The sequence below is a fragment of the Diadema antillarum genome, unplaced genomic scaffold (genome assembly GCF_040938485.1).
Source record: "Diadema antillarum isolate AM-2024a unplaced genomic scaffold, OU_Dant_1.0 seq00000911_RagTag, whole genome shotgun sequence".
NCBI classification, from domain to species: Eukaryota; Metazoa; Echinodermata; class Echinoidea; order Diadematoida; family Diadematidae; genus Diadema; species Diadema antillarum.
Genome location: NW_027271767.1, coordinates 1 through 17459, shown reverse-complemented (window position 1 = coordinate 17459; position 17459 = coordinate 1). Strand labels below are relative to the sequence as shown.

Sequence of the window (17459 nt, the reverse complement as noted above, 5' to 3'; positions counted from 1 at the left end):
CCTCCCAACCATTCTGAATTTGGAGGAAAGAATCTGAATTTTGACCATTGTCAGCTCTTATTTCAATGGAAGTTTCCTATTTTTCTTGAAAATTTTACTACACACTCCAATGGGACTTGCTCTTTCTTTCCTTCTTGTGAGCCAAATCATTCCTATTTTTCAGTCAGAAAGGTTGGGAGCTCTGCTCTGATAGCAAAATCGTATAGGGGAAGGAAAAGTCAACAGTTTTTGAGCATTACAGGATGAAGAAGTTTGCACTGAATTCGTTGTTGCGTGTGCATGTTTTTGTGTTACAGGGCGCATGGAACTGAAGGAAGGTGACCACAGCAAGAAGTATACCACTGGACTAAGGAGACCGTGGGGTGTAGCTGCCATGGAGATTACAGATATTGTGTCAGGGAAGATGGACACAGATGATGACAAACAGTACTTTATTCCATTCCAACCGTGAGTATTACTTGGCACACACACTCAAGCTTTGATCAAACATTTTTTCATGGATTGTGAACACTTCAAGAGATTATTTTTCTTTCTGTGCATTTAGTTGTAGTTTTGTGTTGATATTTTCATGCCTCTGCCCTGAAGGGTGTTTGAGGCATTGATGATATTTGTGTGTCATCCTTAACATTTACAGAATTATCAAGTCTGCCGTGGTAGTTAGTACCTTGTTTCAGATGAGGCAGTGATTTAAAGGTGAGGTGCTCATTAGGAGATAAAACTTAACCCTAAAAAGACTGGGGGGGGGGGGCCTAAAAGGCCCCCCCCCTCGACATTTCGCGCGATTACTCAGCAACACGCAATGCTCTCGCCGCGATGCTCTATGACTTTTTTCTTTTGAGTTTCCCGCACATTTTGACACCAAATTTGTGATGCCCGGGGGTACGGTTTTGGAAGTTACATAACTTTTTGTACATGCACGTGAGACCGAAAATGGCTCAAAAATTTGATTTTGTGTACAAAGTCAATACAAATTGAGTTTTATCACATGGTTCATATAAATATGCTTATTTTTACTCTCAATGGCTAAAATCAATTTGTTTTAGTAGTATTTTGCTTCAAAAAGGGTCTGCCACAAATTTTACTGAAAAAAACAACAAAAACAAAAGGTCGAAAAAACAGAGAAATACATAAGAAATTCATAAAACAATAAAATAAATAAGAAATTAATTTTGATACCGAATTTTTTTTCAAGTACATTTGCTAAGAGAATGATACAAAGAATATCCAGACCAAAAATGAGCACTTTTGGAGCTTTATTTACTGATTTAGATAAAAAAGTCTGATTTCTCGCATAAATTAGCATAATTAATCAAAATAAAATGAAAGAAGACTATTTTGGAAAATTTAAATATACAATCTTGTAGATTACATCGCACACTACCATTGTGCAAATTTCCGCGGCGATTGCGCGATCCACGGCCGAGATCTTAAGGGGGGGCCCTTTAGGCCCCCCCAGTCTTTCGAGCTACCAAAAAAGCCCAGTCTTTTTAGGGTTAAGGGGGCTTTCCCAGTGTGAGAGAAGAGAAGCAATGGAAACAGTTTAGAATAATGGATGTACCCTCGGCAGTACGTCATATTCTTATGAGCGGGATGTAATGTTGAGGCACTCAGATATCGCTTTTGAAGAGTTTATTCCCAGGAGTACCTATAATGGGTCTTGAAGTTGAAACCGAGAGTGGAGCCCTCAAATTGATGTGAATGTTTATTTTGTGATCGTCTCATTTCTCATGCTTGAGTTCCTGTGGTGGCCTGGCTGCCATAGAACGTGTGCTGTTTAGCTGGAGTGTATTTTTGTCTGGTTGTGTCAGTCATTGTGTTGTTGGTATGGCTGGGAGTTTACATTTAGATTGCTCTATCTTTTGCCAGTAGTGTCAATGCCCTGTCACCTAATACTCTATAAATGATCTATCGTAATCTCTTTCTCCTTTTGTCATATTATTTTTTTTTCTCTCACACTCTCTCTCTCTCTGCCTTCATTTCTCTTCCTCTTCCCCCTTCTCTATCAGTCTCTCTCCTCTGATTGTGTCCTTAAGACTTGTGTGGATGGGCAAACATAATAATCATTTCATACTCCTCCACTTTATGCCCTCAATTACTGTAAATAGGTTTAAAAGTATTGGATCTTGAGAAATAGATGAATCGACCATAAGTTTGTGGTGTGTAGCAATCTATTCATCCCCAAACAAAATATGCAAGTAGAAAAGACAGACATTAAATTGTAATGCATTCTGTGGGAAAGTATGTATGAAAGGATCAGTCACAATCTACAGTAACTACAGCTTTTGTTATCAAATGTACATTTTTAAAAAAAGAAGAAGAAAAACTGGAATATATCACAGAGCTGCCAAGTCACACCGATTCTACAAGAATCTTCCTGAAAAATTCAATATCTCTCTGTGTATGTATTAACAAGAGAATAAAAAAGCCATTCTAAAAAGGGGATCAGTTTCGCCTGTGAAGATGCATGCAACATGCAAGCACATGTCTCTTTATTGCTCTTTGGAACCTCCATTATTTTGTTATATGAATGTCAGCAGCCTCAGTATCAGTGTATCAGTTGTAGGCATTAAGGAAAATCAGTAAAGTTCAAGTATATCTAGATACCTCATTAGACATCATAACCCAAGTATGATACTGGTAGAGAACCCTACTCCTGCAGTATATTTCTTCACATAATGCAGAAAATGTGTGATTTATTACTCTCAACTGACATGGCCTGAACTAGGCTTATAAAGTGAAACTCTTTTGTTAGTTAAATTCCATTCCCAGGCAGGCCATAAAAGAATATAGTAAAATATTCTGCTGAAACTACTCACAAAGATGTAAAGCATGTAAATAAAGACAGCAAATTTGTTTCAGGGGACTGAACCTCTGCTTATTTAGAGTACAGACTCAGTTGTAAGTATTCCCAAGGAGAACATAACTATTAGGTAGCAGGGAGAGAATTTTTTTTTTAGTTCAATTTCAAATTCAGTCTTTTTTTATTTTTCATATTTCTTGGTTAAAAAAGATACATCAAATATTACAAAATGAAATAATACATGATATCCAGCTAGGAAGCATAATGGAATATTGCAAACATATAGAACAAAGTGGCCAATCTATGAAAGATAGAATCTGAGAATAAATGCTAAAGAAATATGATGGACCCTACTTACAACCAAGCTTGTTGAGCGTAGGTCCCAGTATTCAAATCGAGTGTAAAGATTAAGATTTAGTTCAGAGCAGCAAAACCCTGGAAAAATTACTCCTGCCCGTCCAGAAATGCAGAGAAAGTGACTACCTCATTTTACACCTGTCAAGCATGGTCTTTGTGGTATTGTTTTCACTGACATGCTTTGTACCCCATTTCATGGCCAAGTACAGCAATTTCTGTTCTTATCTTACCAATGTGCAATGATAGATACATATGTAGTCGTGTGTGGTCCAAAGAGCAAGTGAAAACAGGAACAGGGCTGTGCCTTACTGTGAGAAAACAAGAGGGCTGAAAAGTGAGAGAAGACACTCTTCATGTGGTTTTTACTTCAAGTAAAGGTTTGCAGTGCAAACTTATCAGCTGTTAGATTTAAGATTTCTTTCAATGGGATGAACATCATACCTAACTATTAATTGACATGCTATCTTTCTACAAAAGAAGAATACACTGGGCTTTGTTGAGGCAGCTGAATGCTACCTTGACATGTTGAAGAACATGAACCGTAAAGCAGGAAGGAACTGCTACATTTCCGTGCCAAACCACATGGTTGCTGTCAGCCAAGTCCAGGACATGCATGGTGTCCCTGGATGATTAGGAGAATTGTAATCCTTGCACAATAGAACCAGCTGTGGGGAAAGTCTGCAAAAAGTTTCAGACGGATGTTTTATCTTTTGCAATAATGGTTTGAACTCGCACACAGCATCTTGAATGGCATTCAAAGAAAGGAAAAGCAATTCTCCACACAAAGCAAAAGATGGAAGAAAGGCAATGTGTTGTTGGTCTTTGTTTATAGTTGTTTTTGGTGGGGCTACAAAGTTTTACAGTGGGGGAATAGCAAGACTGACAATATTTGGAGAAAGTTGCAAGGAGTGTACCTTTGCTGTGTGTATAGGTGTACTGGTCAATGGTCACATGCATATTACCAGTGTGCCATCATTTTGTACTGTAAACATCGATATTTTCTTGTGATTAATTTTTCATGTTTAGTGGCTCAAAAACATATTCGCTGGTTGTTGAATTTGCACTGTGCAACTGTCAACCCATTTACAATGTGCAGAGAAAATTGTCAAGATATTTTCACGGGTTTTAGAATTCTTGCTAGCCAGAAGTGGCATGAAGTACACGAAAATTAATGAACTGTGAAAATTTCTGCGTTTACAGTAGGCAGAAAAAGTGGGTGTGTCCTCCACCACTGGTATTGGAGCTGGACTGCCACAATGTGGCGTATGTACATTGTAAGTGGTTGCAACTAGCAGCAACATGGTTCCAGCAGGCACATAATATACTGCCACTTGTGCCATCATCTGCAACTGCTGTTTTTGACTGTATCAAGCGCTATATTTGATGATACGAAATTCAAGTCTGGTTTCCACAAGTGCAGCCACAAGCATTCAAGTTTCATCATCCAAGTGCATGCACAAGCAGTCGTGCGTTTCATCCACACTTCACCTACATGCTGTCTAGTCATAATTGCATGCACCTGTTGTAATCTTAGTATGACTTTGGCCTTTGAGACATTTCTTTGTGTGAGTGCATGATCACATACCCATTTGGAGAGCAGAGGAATGTAAAAAGTGCACTGCCTTTTTATTTCCCTGAAGCACTTTGTGTCAATGATGTGCAACATGAATCAGAACCTGTAAGGATGCTGTGGTAAAAATCAGCTCTTGTGTGGTTAACCCTGGCCTAACTACAAGGAATTAGATAAAAACCTCTGACAAATCCGCATTTTAATGGACTCATTGTCCTTGGAGTTCGTTTCCTCAGAGGTGAAAATAACCTCATATATCTCATAGACCCATATCAGATGACACAATAAAGGTACTTATTTCTGAAAGCCCCAATGAAAGAGTTTCCCAAATTACCAATTTTAACAGCTGATAGAGTCATCGTGTTGATGTCACCAATCTTTTCTAGTTTTGGGCCATTAATGCCATCTTGTTCCACCATAGATTGCTCATAATGAATAAGTTTTCCTGTTACATCCTTGACCCATGTTTAAGTGGATTGTTGTTTTTATTTGACTGGAAGGAGGACAAAGATTTCAGCTCTCTTTTGTGAAGATCAACTTACTTGTAGAATTATGGTATGCCATTACTTTCCTTTTTCAGTTTTACATAGTGTATTCAGAATCCACTTCGAATTGTTATCAAAATGTACAGACATATTCGTTTGTCACTTTCTTTTGTATATCAGTGGCTGCATGAAAAAGTCACAATTTTTATTTTCATTAAGAAGTTCCAAGAAACTGTTTGAAGACACATACAGCATACCATAATTTTAAGTTTCTTTTGACTTTGAATGTCTATTTGACTTCTTTGTAAAACAACCCCAGAAAACTTTGTTCATTAATAAAGCCAGATCTTGGAATGAGATGTGAGGTCAGTGTGTTACAAATGAGATAAGTCCAATGCATGATAAGGCATCAAACTGAGATTGCAGTTCAACTCCAGTTCCAAATTTACTTCAATAAATAGAATAAAATCATACAGGCAGGAATGGTAGAAATTCCTTCAACATCTGACATGTCAAAAAGAGAAAATTCTCAAGATCTTCATATTATGGCACATGTTTTCTTTGAAATCAGTGCAAGTTAGATATTGAAGGTGGTATTCTCACAAGTCTCCCTCTGACTCGCACACAAATCTTTACTTCATTTCCTTTGTTACAAAGAAATCATGAAGAACACTTGCTTGTTCTATTTGACTTTATTGTTGTAAAACAAAAAATCAAGCAATGATGATTTGTAGAGATGAAGAAGTTGTAGTTGCTATAAGGGGTTCAACCAAAAACTTCATAATTGCAGTATTTATGTATAGAAACCACTTTATAGAGAATCAAGGGGTGCTGACATCATTGAATCATTTAATATTCATTTGTTTTAAAAACCAGTGGCACTGTTTTAATAGTGAAACATGTGAAACTTGAAGATTTCCACCACTTTCCTGGAATTTTACAACTATGTCAGTTTTTACTACTCTGTTTTATTGGTTTTACTCCTCAAACAAGGAGTGGCTTTGCACTTTAAGCTCTTCATGGTTTTATTTGTGTGGGAAATGCTGAATCATTTCTTGATCTGTGTGTAGCAAGGCAGCCACCGAACTAGTGGCAATGCTGAGATGGAATAACATGGACATTGCCAATGGTAGCTTACATAGAAACCTGATGCACCCCAGTCAAACGTTTTCGTTAGAGTCTCTGCCAATATTCAGGTATCCAATATCCTCCACACTCTTACAAGCCCTGCAGACTCCTTGCGATGGTACTACAAGAATATCATATCCCTTTATTCAAGTAAAGTAGTATTCTCATCTGTAGTGAAGATGAGCATCAGGAGGATACAGTATGTAATTTTAGTAAAAGCCGTGCCAAGTTTCAGGGTATTCTAGCTGGCGTGGATCATGCTTTTTGTTTGGTTAGCAGACCAATTTCATGGTTGATAGGGAGTTCATTTTACATCTGGGAGTTTGTGGACATGTTAGCACTGGACATTAATGGAATGATAGAAGAAGAGGAAGAAGAAGAAGAAGAAGAAGAAGAAGAAGATAATAGGTTACAAGCATCCAGTGTTATGATTATTGTCAATATTACTCTCTATATAGTGTGATGTACATATGATTTTTCTGTGAACAAGGCACAAATTCCATGTCCATGATTGCTGCTCTGTTTCAGATAATATAGTTGGGTTTTGGGGTTTTTTTTGGACTGTTTTTCTCTTCTCTATGGCAGTGTTGTATAGGAAGACATTCAGTTGTACTGCATCGCAAAGTTCTGTTGTATATTATGATAACCAATGAATGTGGGAATGATGTTCATGAGTGCAAAAGTGAAAACAAGGTTTGTTTATACTGCATGTAAGTGTTATCAGAACCTACGTAACCTTTCTCCAGTTTTAGATCATGTTCACCCCCCCCCCCCCCAAAAAAAAATGTATTCTTTTTATTGACTATTTCTTCTTTATTATTTTGGCTCAGGCTTTTTTTAAAACCATTAACCCTGCATAAAACAGATATTATTTGATTATGAACATTTTGTTAATACTGTGTAAGACCCAAATTTAGAAGTAGGTTTGTTTACATGTGTTTTTATTGCCAGCAAACTACGTGATCGTTTTGCAGTTACAGTTCATGTGCACTGTCCTTTCTACCACGCTGTGTAGCTTTGGCTCAGACTTCTCTTTGGCGCAGGTTTCCATTCACCATGCAGTAAAGAGAGATGGATATACATGTACATACTGTACATATGTGTGGAAACATTTTTTGGTGGAAATATAAAGCAATATTTTCACATTTCATGACTTGTGAGTTACAGCTGATCATATTTAATGTAATTTTTTATTTCAATGTAATATTTCATCTTTTTCTGACATATCGGTGGAAACCTCTGAAAGTTATCTTCATATTTATATTGAGTAAAGTCTGAAATATGTTGTTATCCAAATTACAGATCACACTTTAGCCAGAGTAACAACAACAGGATTATCAACACCACTGTAGAATACCCCCCCCCCCCATAACGCCATATTATGTTAACAGATATTCATTTTGATTGAAAGATTATTATTGAATCGTGATTAAAGCAGCCACAAGTTCACAGGGCAAAGAGAGCGTGATGGTGACTAACACCAACACTATGCAGCATCATTAATATCCTCAATAATAATTTCATTATTATTATTGTTAATAGCACGCTTACCACAATCTGTTGAGTCACTGCTATTCTTAATGCCATAACTATAAAAGCTGTTTGTCAGTTTGAATTGAAGCTGTTAGCCACACAACTGCTATTAATGGCATTCCAATCTACCAATGGCATTCCATCTATTCATTTGATGTGAACCCAGCGGTGAACTAATGATCCATGGAGTGGGTCTTAATCACATTAAGGGTGTTTATTAAAAGTGATGTGGGATATAAAGTAATGTGGGATATAATGCTTGAGGGATATGATATCAGTTGTGAGGTATCCAAGCAGTGTATGACTGTAGTCATTGTGCATTCTACCTTGGAAGTACTGTTTTGAGAAAACATACCTCAAGTTACATACAGATGTTCATGGGTACTGTTTTGGTATTTATCACCACCAGAATCATTGATAGGTTGTGTTACAGCTGTGTCAGTATGTTTGTTCGAATATGTTTTAATGCCTGCACTTCTGTTGCAACTGAGTTCTTGATTGTTCTCTGTTGTCTGAGCAGTTGGAAGAGTCTAGAGATAAAATATATATGTGTATATGTATATATATATATATATATATATGTATATATATATATATAGAGAGAGAGAGAGAGAGAGAAACAGACACATTTTCATGTGACAGGATGATATGGTCTACATATACAGGAATGGCCTTTGCTTGGATGACATATTATGTGCTCCCTTTGAAAATTGATCATTCAATCTATAAATCAGTATCTTCTAACTGGATTGGACTGTAGAAATGGTTGATGGTGACTGTCTCATATGTACGCATACGACATTTTCAGCTCCATTGGACAGCATCTACAGTGTAGGTTAAGTCAGAGCAGTGCATCACACTTTTAGCATAGGATATTTTGCATACGCTGTCATAAAGATGAGAAATGATAGAGACCAAAAAAATTAAATCACTGTAGCTCCACTACCCCATTCATAATGGTATCACACTTTAGTACCATTGAAATTACAAGAGAGTTTTAAGAGAGTTACAAGAGAGTTTTAAGAGAGTAGATCTAGAATGCTTTACTTCATGGCATACTTCAGTTATGGCATCAATTTCTACCCTAAAGCACTGCAGTGCAGCACTGCTAAAAGTCATGGCCGTTTCCTCAATCAGCACTGCTAGGTCCTCTTTCTCCGATGTGAAACTCTTTCTTCCATCCTAAATTAAAGTGTGTACATATGTATGCAAGTGGTCGAAAGGTAAATGTACAAAAGAAAATCAAACAAACAAACACAAACCTGTATTTACAAGAATGAATGCCATGGTGTAGTTACAAACAGTAACACAGCCGATCCTCTGAAGTTGTGCTCTTTATTATGCATCCATGGGTAATTGTAGACACATGCAGGTAGGCACTGACAATACTTCCATTCAAGTTATGATCGTGGTTTTAATGGTTCACAAACAGCGGGAGATGCAGGCTTTTGTTGATAACTTTCAGTTGACATTGTGCTTCATGAAATCATTCTTTATGAGAGGTAAATAAAAAAAAAATCATGTGAAATATGATATAGCTTATGATTTTAAAGGCAGAGTAACATTTACTCAATCAAATCAGGTTTGATATAGCTTATATTTTCCAAAATGATGAAATGAAATAAAAAATGGGTCCCATTCTTTGGTATATTTAAAGGACCTTCATATAGCTCTCTCTACTGTTTGAGTCCCATTTGGCATTTGGTGTTTTTAACTATATGTTTTACACATATACTCTTGCTGTGCAGGGATCTTGGAAAGTTGCACAACACAGTTGTTTTGTTTGTGTGTTTGTATGTAAATGACCTTCACGGTGGACGTTGTTATTTTTATTACCAATACTCTAATGGCATGCATTACAAGATTGGCAAGGGACAGAAGACCATTCACTAAAAAAGAATTATCAGTTTTTGGATTGCTACGCAAAAGTTGATTTTATTTTTGATGCCATTTACACATGGCCAAGAAAATCACTTGCGCAGCAAGTTGGATGATAGAACTGAAATTATCGATATAGGTTTGTTTGTTTGTTTGTTTGTTTGTTTGTTTGTTTGACAACAGGCTTGGAGGAGAAAACAACACATGACTGGATATGTAGTGTAGAAAGATGAGAGAAAATGAGCAAACAAAAAGAGTAAAAACAAAGAAGGAAACCATGAGTAATATTATGCTTACTCGACTTGACTTTACCTCTGTCATAGCATCTTCATCTGAATCTTCCTTGTCAGTTTTGGAGCAAACAAATACTTCATTGATTATCATCATGCCTCCCTAACAGCCACAAAAGTATTACATGAAGTAGTACACTAAACCTGTGTGTTGGTGATTGTGGTATAATGTGGAATGTTGTTTTGATGAAAGTATTGATAAGGCATCTGACCATTTGTTATGCAGCAGAATATTTGTCTCAGTTTTGATGGCATATTCAGCTTAAGTGCTCTGACACTGAAATTATAAACATAATCTGGGGATTGCTCCCTTAAAGTGGATATTTAAGGTCTTTGCATGAGAATGAAAATGATTATGCCTTGTTACAAATTAATCGTATGATGTCTTGTCATACAGCAATGCCCACTTTGCATATAAAGTATTATGTGCAATTCTTCAGAGTCATTTGTCAACTTTACAGGGAATTCTTTCATTCAATATGACTACAGATGTGAAGACAACTATTAATCAGATTTAGGACAGATGACAAAGTTATTGATTTAGTCAGATTTGATATTCACCTTTTCTACAATAACTGGCAATATGTATTGCGATAATTTCATCAGCATGGCATTTTCATGTAGGATTTGGTCCTGTTTTGTTTGAAATCTTGTTTTATCAAAGTATTTTAATAACAATGATATCTGAATTGCTTTTTTTTTTCTTTTGTGTCTCTCTCTTCTACAGTTGCCCCAGTGATGACAGTCTGGACAGTGTTATCAGGCGGTTTGTCCAAGCCAAAGAGGTCAACCACAAAGGTCAAGGCATCTGGGTGACCCTCAAAATGCTGCATGGAGAGGTCAAACAGGTGGGCAAGGACCTTCCAAGTCCCAAAGTGCTCTTGAAATACTAATGACACTAGATGTACTGTGCTGATACTGTGGCTCTGACAATGATATACCACTTACGAAGCTCTACAGAGCTCGTATTGTTTTGGTTTGCTTTGCTTTGCTCTTTTTTTTAAGACCATGAAGGAGAGCATGATTTAATCTCTAGAACTAGAGACTGAATCTTATACCTGGATGAGGGTTGGACTAACATGTGAAGTGTTGAAATGTTCTAGGCTACTGTGTTTGGTAGAATCAGTCACTCAATCTTTTCTCTCATTTTCTGTTTATCCATCTGTATCTCTTTCTGTGCTCTTCTGCTTTAAAGGAGAGCAAAACCCAAATATATATGGGATTGAGTGATAGCAAGCAAAATACGTAGAACACATCAGCAAAGTTTGAGGAAAATCAGACAATTCATTCATAAGTTGTGAATTTTTAAAATTTTCGTGCAGGCATCGCTGGATGAGAAGACTACAACACTTCGTGATGCCACATATGGACAATGATATGAAGGAAATATAAAGGAAATTCAACATATAGCACTTGACTTACCTCTTTTAGCAAGTGGGGGGGGGGGAATAATATCAACCTTAACATACATCAGTAACAAGTCAAGGAAATGTGCACTTTTCATTAAAAATACGAAATTTTGTGGAATTCTCTTTACATTTTCTGTATATCTTTATTATTGTACATCCAATGGAACATTTGTGACATCATGGCTATCTTAGTCTTCTCATCAAGGTGTAGCAGAAATTTAAGTATTAATAACTTTTCTATGGATTTTTGGGATTTTTCTCAAACTTTTGCTGGTGTGTTCTAATGCTGTTGCATTACCTCAATTCACATACAACTGTACATGTAAATATTTTGGTTTCATTCTCCTTTAGGGCATTAAGTCTGTCATCATTTTTCAGACATGTCTGTCGGACAGACAGAACCAAAATGTTCTCTGACCAAGCAGCATGAATTGAGCTATTTCCTATGTTGACTTCAAAACAACAAACAGAAGGACAAAAATCAATAAACAGCTTGCATTTTGTTTGCATGTAACATTTTTACACATCCAATTCCTTTCCATGGTGTCTGTTTGCATTCCAAGCTGGTTATTCTCCTAAGAATCTGAAGAAGCTGGTCATCCTGGACAATGTGTTTACTTGTTGTTTGAAACCAGCTCTCTATAGCCTTGCCACTATTTCAACAAAAGGCTGTCTCATAGAATTATGATTGATGCAACCATTACACTTGTCAGACCTTCGCTGTCGAGTGCCTTCATAAAATGAATTTAGATTTGTCCAGATACTCTGTCATGCATAGTCAACAATCCTTGTTCAATTAAACCTTGTTGTTGATCAGGTCATTCTCTAGTTTGAAAACAGGAAAGTGCTTGGAGAGCACACAATTCCACCAAGGCAGCTTACTGTAAAAGTGGATATTTTCGCGCGACTAATTTTTCGCGCTTGGCCGGATAAGAAGAGTTTCGTGGGTTTTTAAATCCGCGGAATCAAGACATCACGCACAGGACCGTATGGCAAGCAAAAATATTCGCGTGCTTTTATTTTCGCGCTAGTTTCTGGTTGCGCGAAATGCGCAAAAATTTCAACACTGTGAAAATTTCCACTTTTACAGTATAGTAGATAGCCTGCACTCTTTTCTTTCCATAACCTGTACCATTTTCTTTACAATAAGAGACATTTTTGTTGTCTTGCGCTTCATAGATATGTTGTATTATAACATTGCTGAACTTGTGATGAATAATATGTTTACCACTCTTGTCAAGACTTCTTCTTGTTATGATGTTAGACAGCTTTTGAAAATTTATGGCCTTGTGAAAGTAACTTGAATGTGATAAAATGCCTTACCATAGCATGGCAATTTGAGGAGTGGAGAGCTGTACAGTCTCTCTCACACACACAACTTCCTTCTTTTTTTTCGTTGCAGGTCTATAAAGAGTATCCACACCTGCTGGATAGCAAGACAGCTGTTTCAAGGAAGATGGGTTTCCCTGAAGTCATTATGCCTGGTATGATAGAAACATATTTCATACTCATCATGGTTTTAAAGGGATGGTCTGGTTTTGGTTGAGAGGGGGATTCAGATTTTAATTTTTTTTTTCAGGGGGGAGGATGGGAGTTAATTAGAAACCTCTTATATGCAATATCTAAGAGCATACAATTCTATTGTAGGAATCAAAAGTTTGTTTGATGAAAATCGGTTTTGAAATGGCTGCATTACATGATATATGAAGGAAAAGTTTTGAAGGGAACTCTGCTTTAAAACAAACCACAATGTATAAAGTTCTGATTGTTAATCCTCTCAGGCTGTATTCGCTATTTTGTTACGCAAAAAAAAAAAAAATAATAAAAATGCAGTCATTAGTTTGTACATAAAATTCTGTGTCCATTTTGACACTTAGTATGCAAAGTCTCAGTCAAATTTCTTTGAATGAATTTTATTGAACATTTTGTTAGTTTGTATAATGAAATAAAATGGTAAATTGATATAGTCAGTGTCACGGAATGCAACATAATAGTTCTCCCACTATTGTATCTCTCCTGACCCCCCCCCCCCCCCCCATGAAAAAACAATTACAAACAAACAAGATCATGCTTTCAGTAATGCACTCGTGTTTTAAAGGTACAAGTCATAATCTGCTCAAAGTGAAAGCAACAAGCAAAAAAAAAAAATGATATATGCATACAGTGAGAAGTTAAGATACAGAATGTTTTGCTCTTTTATTACTACTGTGTTACATATACCCAGTTACATACAGTGCATTGTATGATGCCATTTGCTTCAAATGCAGGTCTATTGCTGTTCAAACAAAAACAAAAAAGTGCAGTGCAATTGGTATGACCAATGTGGACGGTGTGTTGAGAAGTTGATGCCCTCTTATTCTTCATATTCTTTAGCTGATAAGGGTCATCAAATTTAATGGCTACATTGTTGAGTGTAAACCAATCAATATGAAGACACACTCATTGTGAAATTTGCATTTTCTTTACATGTGACATGTGATAACCATTTAAAGCATCATTAATCCCAAAGTGCATCTGCCTGTGGACTTTCCTTGTGCTGGTGTGAATATGATATGAATTGGCTTACTTCAAAAAAAAAAAAAAAAAGACTACTTGGTGTGATAAGAGCTCATAAACTGAGATACTTTAAAAAATACACAGCTCTGTTAGAGTTGTTCATGAGGTGTAGTGATATCCTGGGTAGTTGTGTTTCCTGTCTTTAATAGTATAAAAGACTCCAAGACAATCAATTTGTACCAAACATAAAGTGCCACTATTTCACTTACTCTATGATTTTCCATTTCCATTACCATTTTTTGTTATTGGGTTTGTTTGTTTTGGAGTTTTTTTGTGAGTTTTTTTGTGAAACAGTGATAGCCCAGATTTACTAAAGTCCATCCAAAATAAATTTCCCTTTTCGTTTCCTATCTACAGGTGATGTGAGGAATGATGTGTACATCACCCTCCTACAAGGTGACTTTGACAGGGGGACGAGACCAAAGGCTCGCAACGTGGAGGTCAACGTCTCCGTCTGCACAGAAGAAGGCAAAGTCTTGCAGGTAGGCCACACTGACTTTGTACGTCCTCAATATCAAAGGTTAATGGAGCTTATGGACCAAGAGTGCTAGTTGCAAACTTCAGACATCAATTGCCTGGAAGGTTCTTATATGTTGCATATTTGAAATGGCTAATTACCTACATGTGAAAGAGCAGATACTTAAAGGTGGGTGAAATGTGCAAGATAAATTTCACTTGTGCATGCTGTCAAATCTATTTGTATCATATGAAAACAAACAAAAAGACTTGTTATCATATCAAGTAATTACTTGCGTGAAAGCACATAAGTGTATGAATCTTTTAAGAATTACACGTGAATGAGTGCACGTCACCCTCTGTGATGGACAGGATCTAAATCTGGTAAAGTGGTCAGCGCCATGCATTCACTGGAGGAAGGTGTCTGATATCATAGCTAAACCCTGGCAGCCAGCCATAGTGTACAAGCAGTAACACTCCGTCTTATAGTCGCAAACAAAGAAGTAAGATTTAATTTTGTGTCGTCTGACCCAAGGGTGAAACTTGGCAAGAGTAGTAGTTCCTATTTGTGTTTAGTATCTCATCTTATCACATCTACATTGGAGATATGGATGAGAAACTGTTTGATGAAAAACTATATAGATTATTAAGGACATAAATCATTTGTGCACCTGTTATGTGCAGTGATGTTTTACAGCTTTAACAGTGATTGATTTGTTCCAAATGCATTGTGCAGTATATAATGGTTGAAGTACCCCTCACATATACAATGTATACGTATGTATAACCAGATGTACATGTAAGATGTATGTATAATTATGTGTATTCTAGTTGTCACTATTGTTATTGTTATTGATAGAGTTGTTAGCTTCATTGTTATGAGTACTATAACTACTACTGCTATCATGTGATATAAATTGATTTAATGTGCTTTTGCTTGTCAGAATGCCATTTGTACAGCATCTGGTGAGCCACCGGCCAGCACCTACAGATCTGTGGTCTACTACCAAGTCAAGAACCCCAAGTACCATGAAATATTCAAGGTATCTGTGAAGCAGCAACAACTACCAGCTCTTAGAAACCATTACGTTTATTTGTTTTTGGAAGGTTATTTCACATGACAATTGTACTCACAGTTCAATCTGTCGAACTGTTTTGATATATCATCATTCTTTTGAATTGATCTGCACACATTTGTGTGTCACATTTGTGCTTTCAAATGTAGTGAAGCTTTCAGCAATTATTTATCCTAATAGGTACCTCATCACCTCAAACTGCATTTATCAAGTTGTGAAACACTCAGCAACACATTTGTATAATTGCGTGTGCCATTTGTCTTACGCACACGATATAAATGATCATATGCAGTCACTGCTGTGAATCTATGATGCAGTGCTTAAAGGGGATGGCTAGTAACTGATCAGTGGGAATCAGTGGGAATGCTGGAGGATGATTGTTGCGATCCTTGTGGGATTCATTTAAGAGTACATTATATATCTATTGTTGTGTGAAAATTGTTTGCTTCAGAATGGTCTCATATTCAAGTAATGTGCAGTTCAATGTTTCCAGGTTAGCGTGCCTGGTCAGTGACGGGGCATTCATCTGCACATTACTTGAATATGAGACCGTTCTGAAGCAAATCATTTTTCACACAACAATAGATATATAATGTACTCTTTAAATGAATCCCACAAGGATTGGAACAATCAATCCCTCAGCATTCCCACTGATTCCCACTGATCGGTTACTACCCAACCCCTTTAAGTCATGCAACTTGTCTCAATTCGAGCTGCTTTATTTCGCTTAGCATACATACACACACTCTCTCTCTCCCTCCCTCTGTTGATATCTATGTAACTATCTCTTTGTCTTTCTATTTCATTATTATATTCATTTGTCTGTATATTGTATCTATCTCTCAATCCATCTATCTGTGCTGTCAATCTATCAGTCTATCCATATGTCTATTTGTGGACACACTCAAAACATCTGCATGCATAGAAATCACTCAAATATTGCAAAATAGGTATTTCATAAGCTCCTATGTGTTTCATAATTGCATTTATTTATGCTAGATGAGCTCCCATGTGGAGACATTTTTTTCCCCTTCTCTTATGAGTTCCACTTTGGAGTCATTTGTTATTATGAGCTTCCTCGTGGAGACATTTTTTATCAGCATAGGTTTGAATAATAACATTTGATCTGCTTGTGAAAATCATTTGATTTGCATATCAGTATTGCTTCGAACTAATTATTTTTTCAATAGAGCCTCATTTGTTAATCTATTCATTTTAATTGTTTTTCCATAACAGCAACAACAACAACAACATAGATATCAACTTTCAACTTTGTTCTATTTATCAAAGTGACCAACAAGTCTAATTATTATTTCATCCCTATCTGTGGTGTCCAGGTGGCTATTCCTATTGACCGAGTTCTGTCAGCCCAATACCCACGTCCGCTTTACGTTCAGGCATAGATCGGCCACAGAAGGTATGTATGCTCGGGCTTCATATTAATTGATAGTGTAGATCGAACCAACAATTAATAGTGCAAAATCAAGCAAGTTAAATGCAAGGAGTTTTATGAAAATCAAATATCAAGAAAGGATAGTTGCTTTAGTGAGAATGACATGTGTTTCACAAAACAGCCTGTGTAATTCATAACTATGCATGCAACTGAAAAAAGGTTTTGGTGTCTTTGCCTCAGAACTGTGCTGTTAATATGACTTTACTGCTTTGTGGAATGATTATCATAGTAATGTGTATCTTGTTCAGACTAACCTTTGTTAAATTATGACATTCCCTCTTTACCCATCAAACTGTATATATGTGTGTGTGTGGTATGTATGTGTGTATGTATGTATGTATGTATTTAGTATTATTAAAGGATCAGTGTTTTATTGTAAAGGTTCATTGATCTTTCTTGTTGACCTTCATTCTTTGTAAACTTATGCCATATTTTTTCATTCTGTTCATGCATCTTTCCCTATATCTG

General features: G+C 36.6%; 1 protein-coding gene across 1 annotated transcript; it reads left to right on the top strand.

The window, feature by feature from the left end:
* Positions 1 to 284: 284 nt before the first annotated feature.
* LOC139741237 (dedicator of cytokinesis protein 1-like) lies at positions 285 to 15505 on the top strand (the record flags this gene model as incomplete). Its single annotated transcript, XM_071651836.1, has 5 exons — positions 285 to 447; positions 10769 to 10889; positions 12853 to 12934; positions 14364 to 14488; positions 15407 to 15505. Coding segments are annotated over exons 1-5 (573 nt in total), but the record flags the coding sequence as incomplete, so codon positions are not given.
* Positions 15506 to 17459: the final 1954 nt, after the last annotated feature.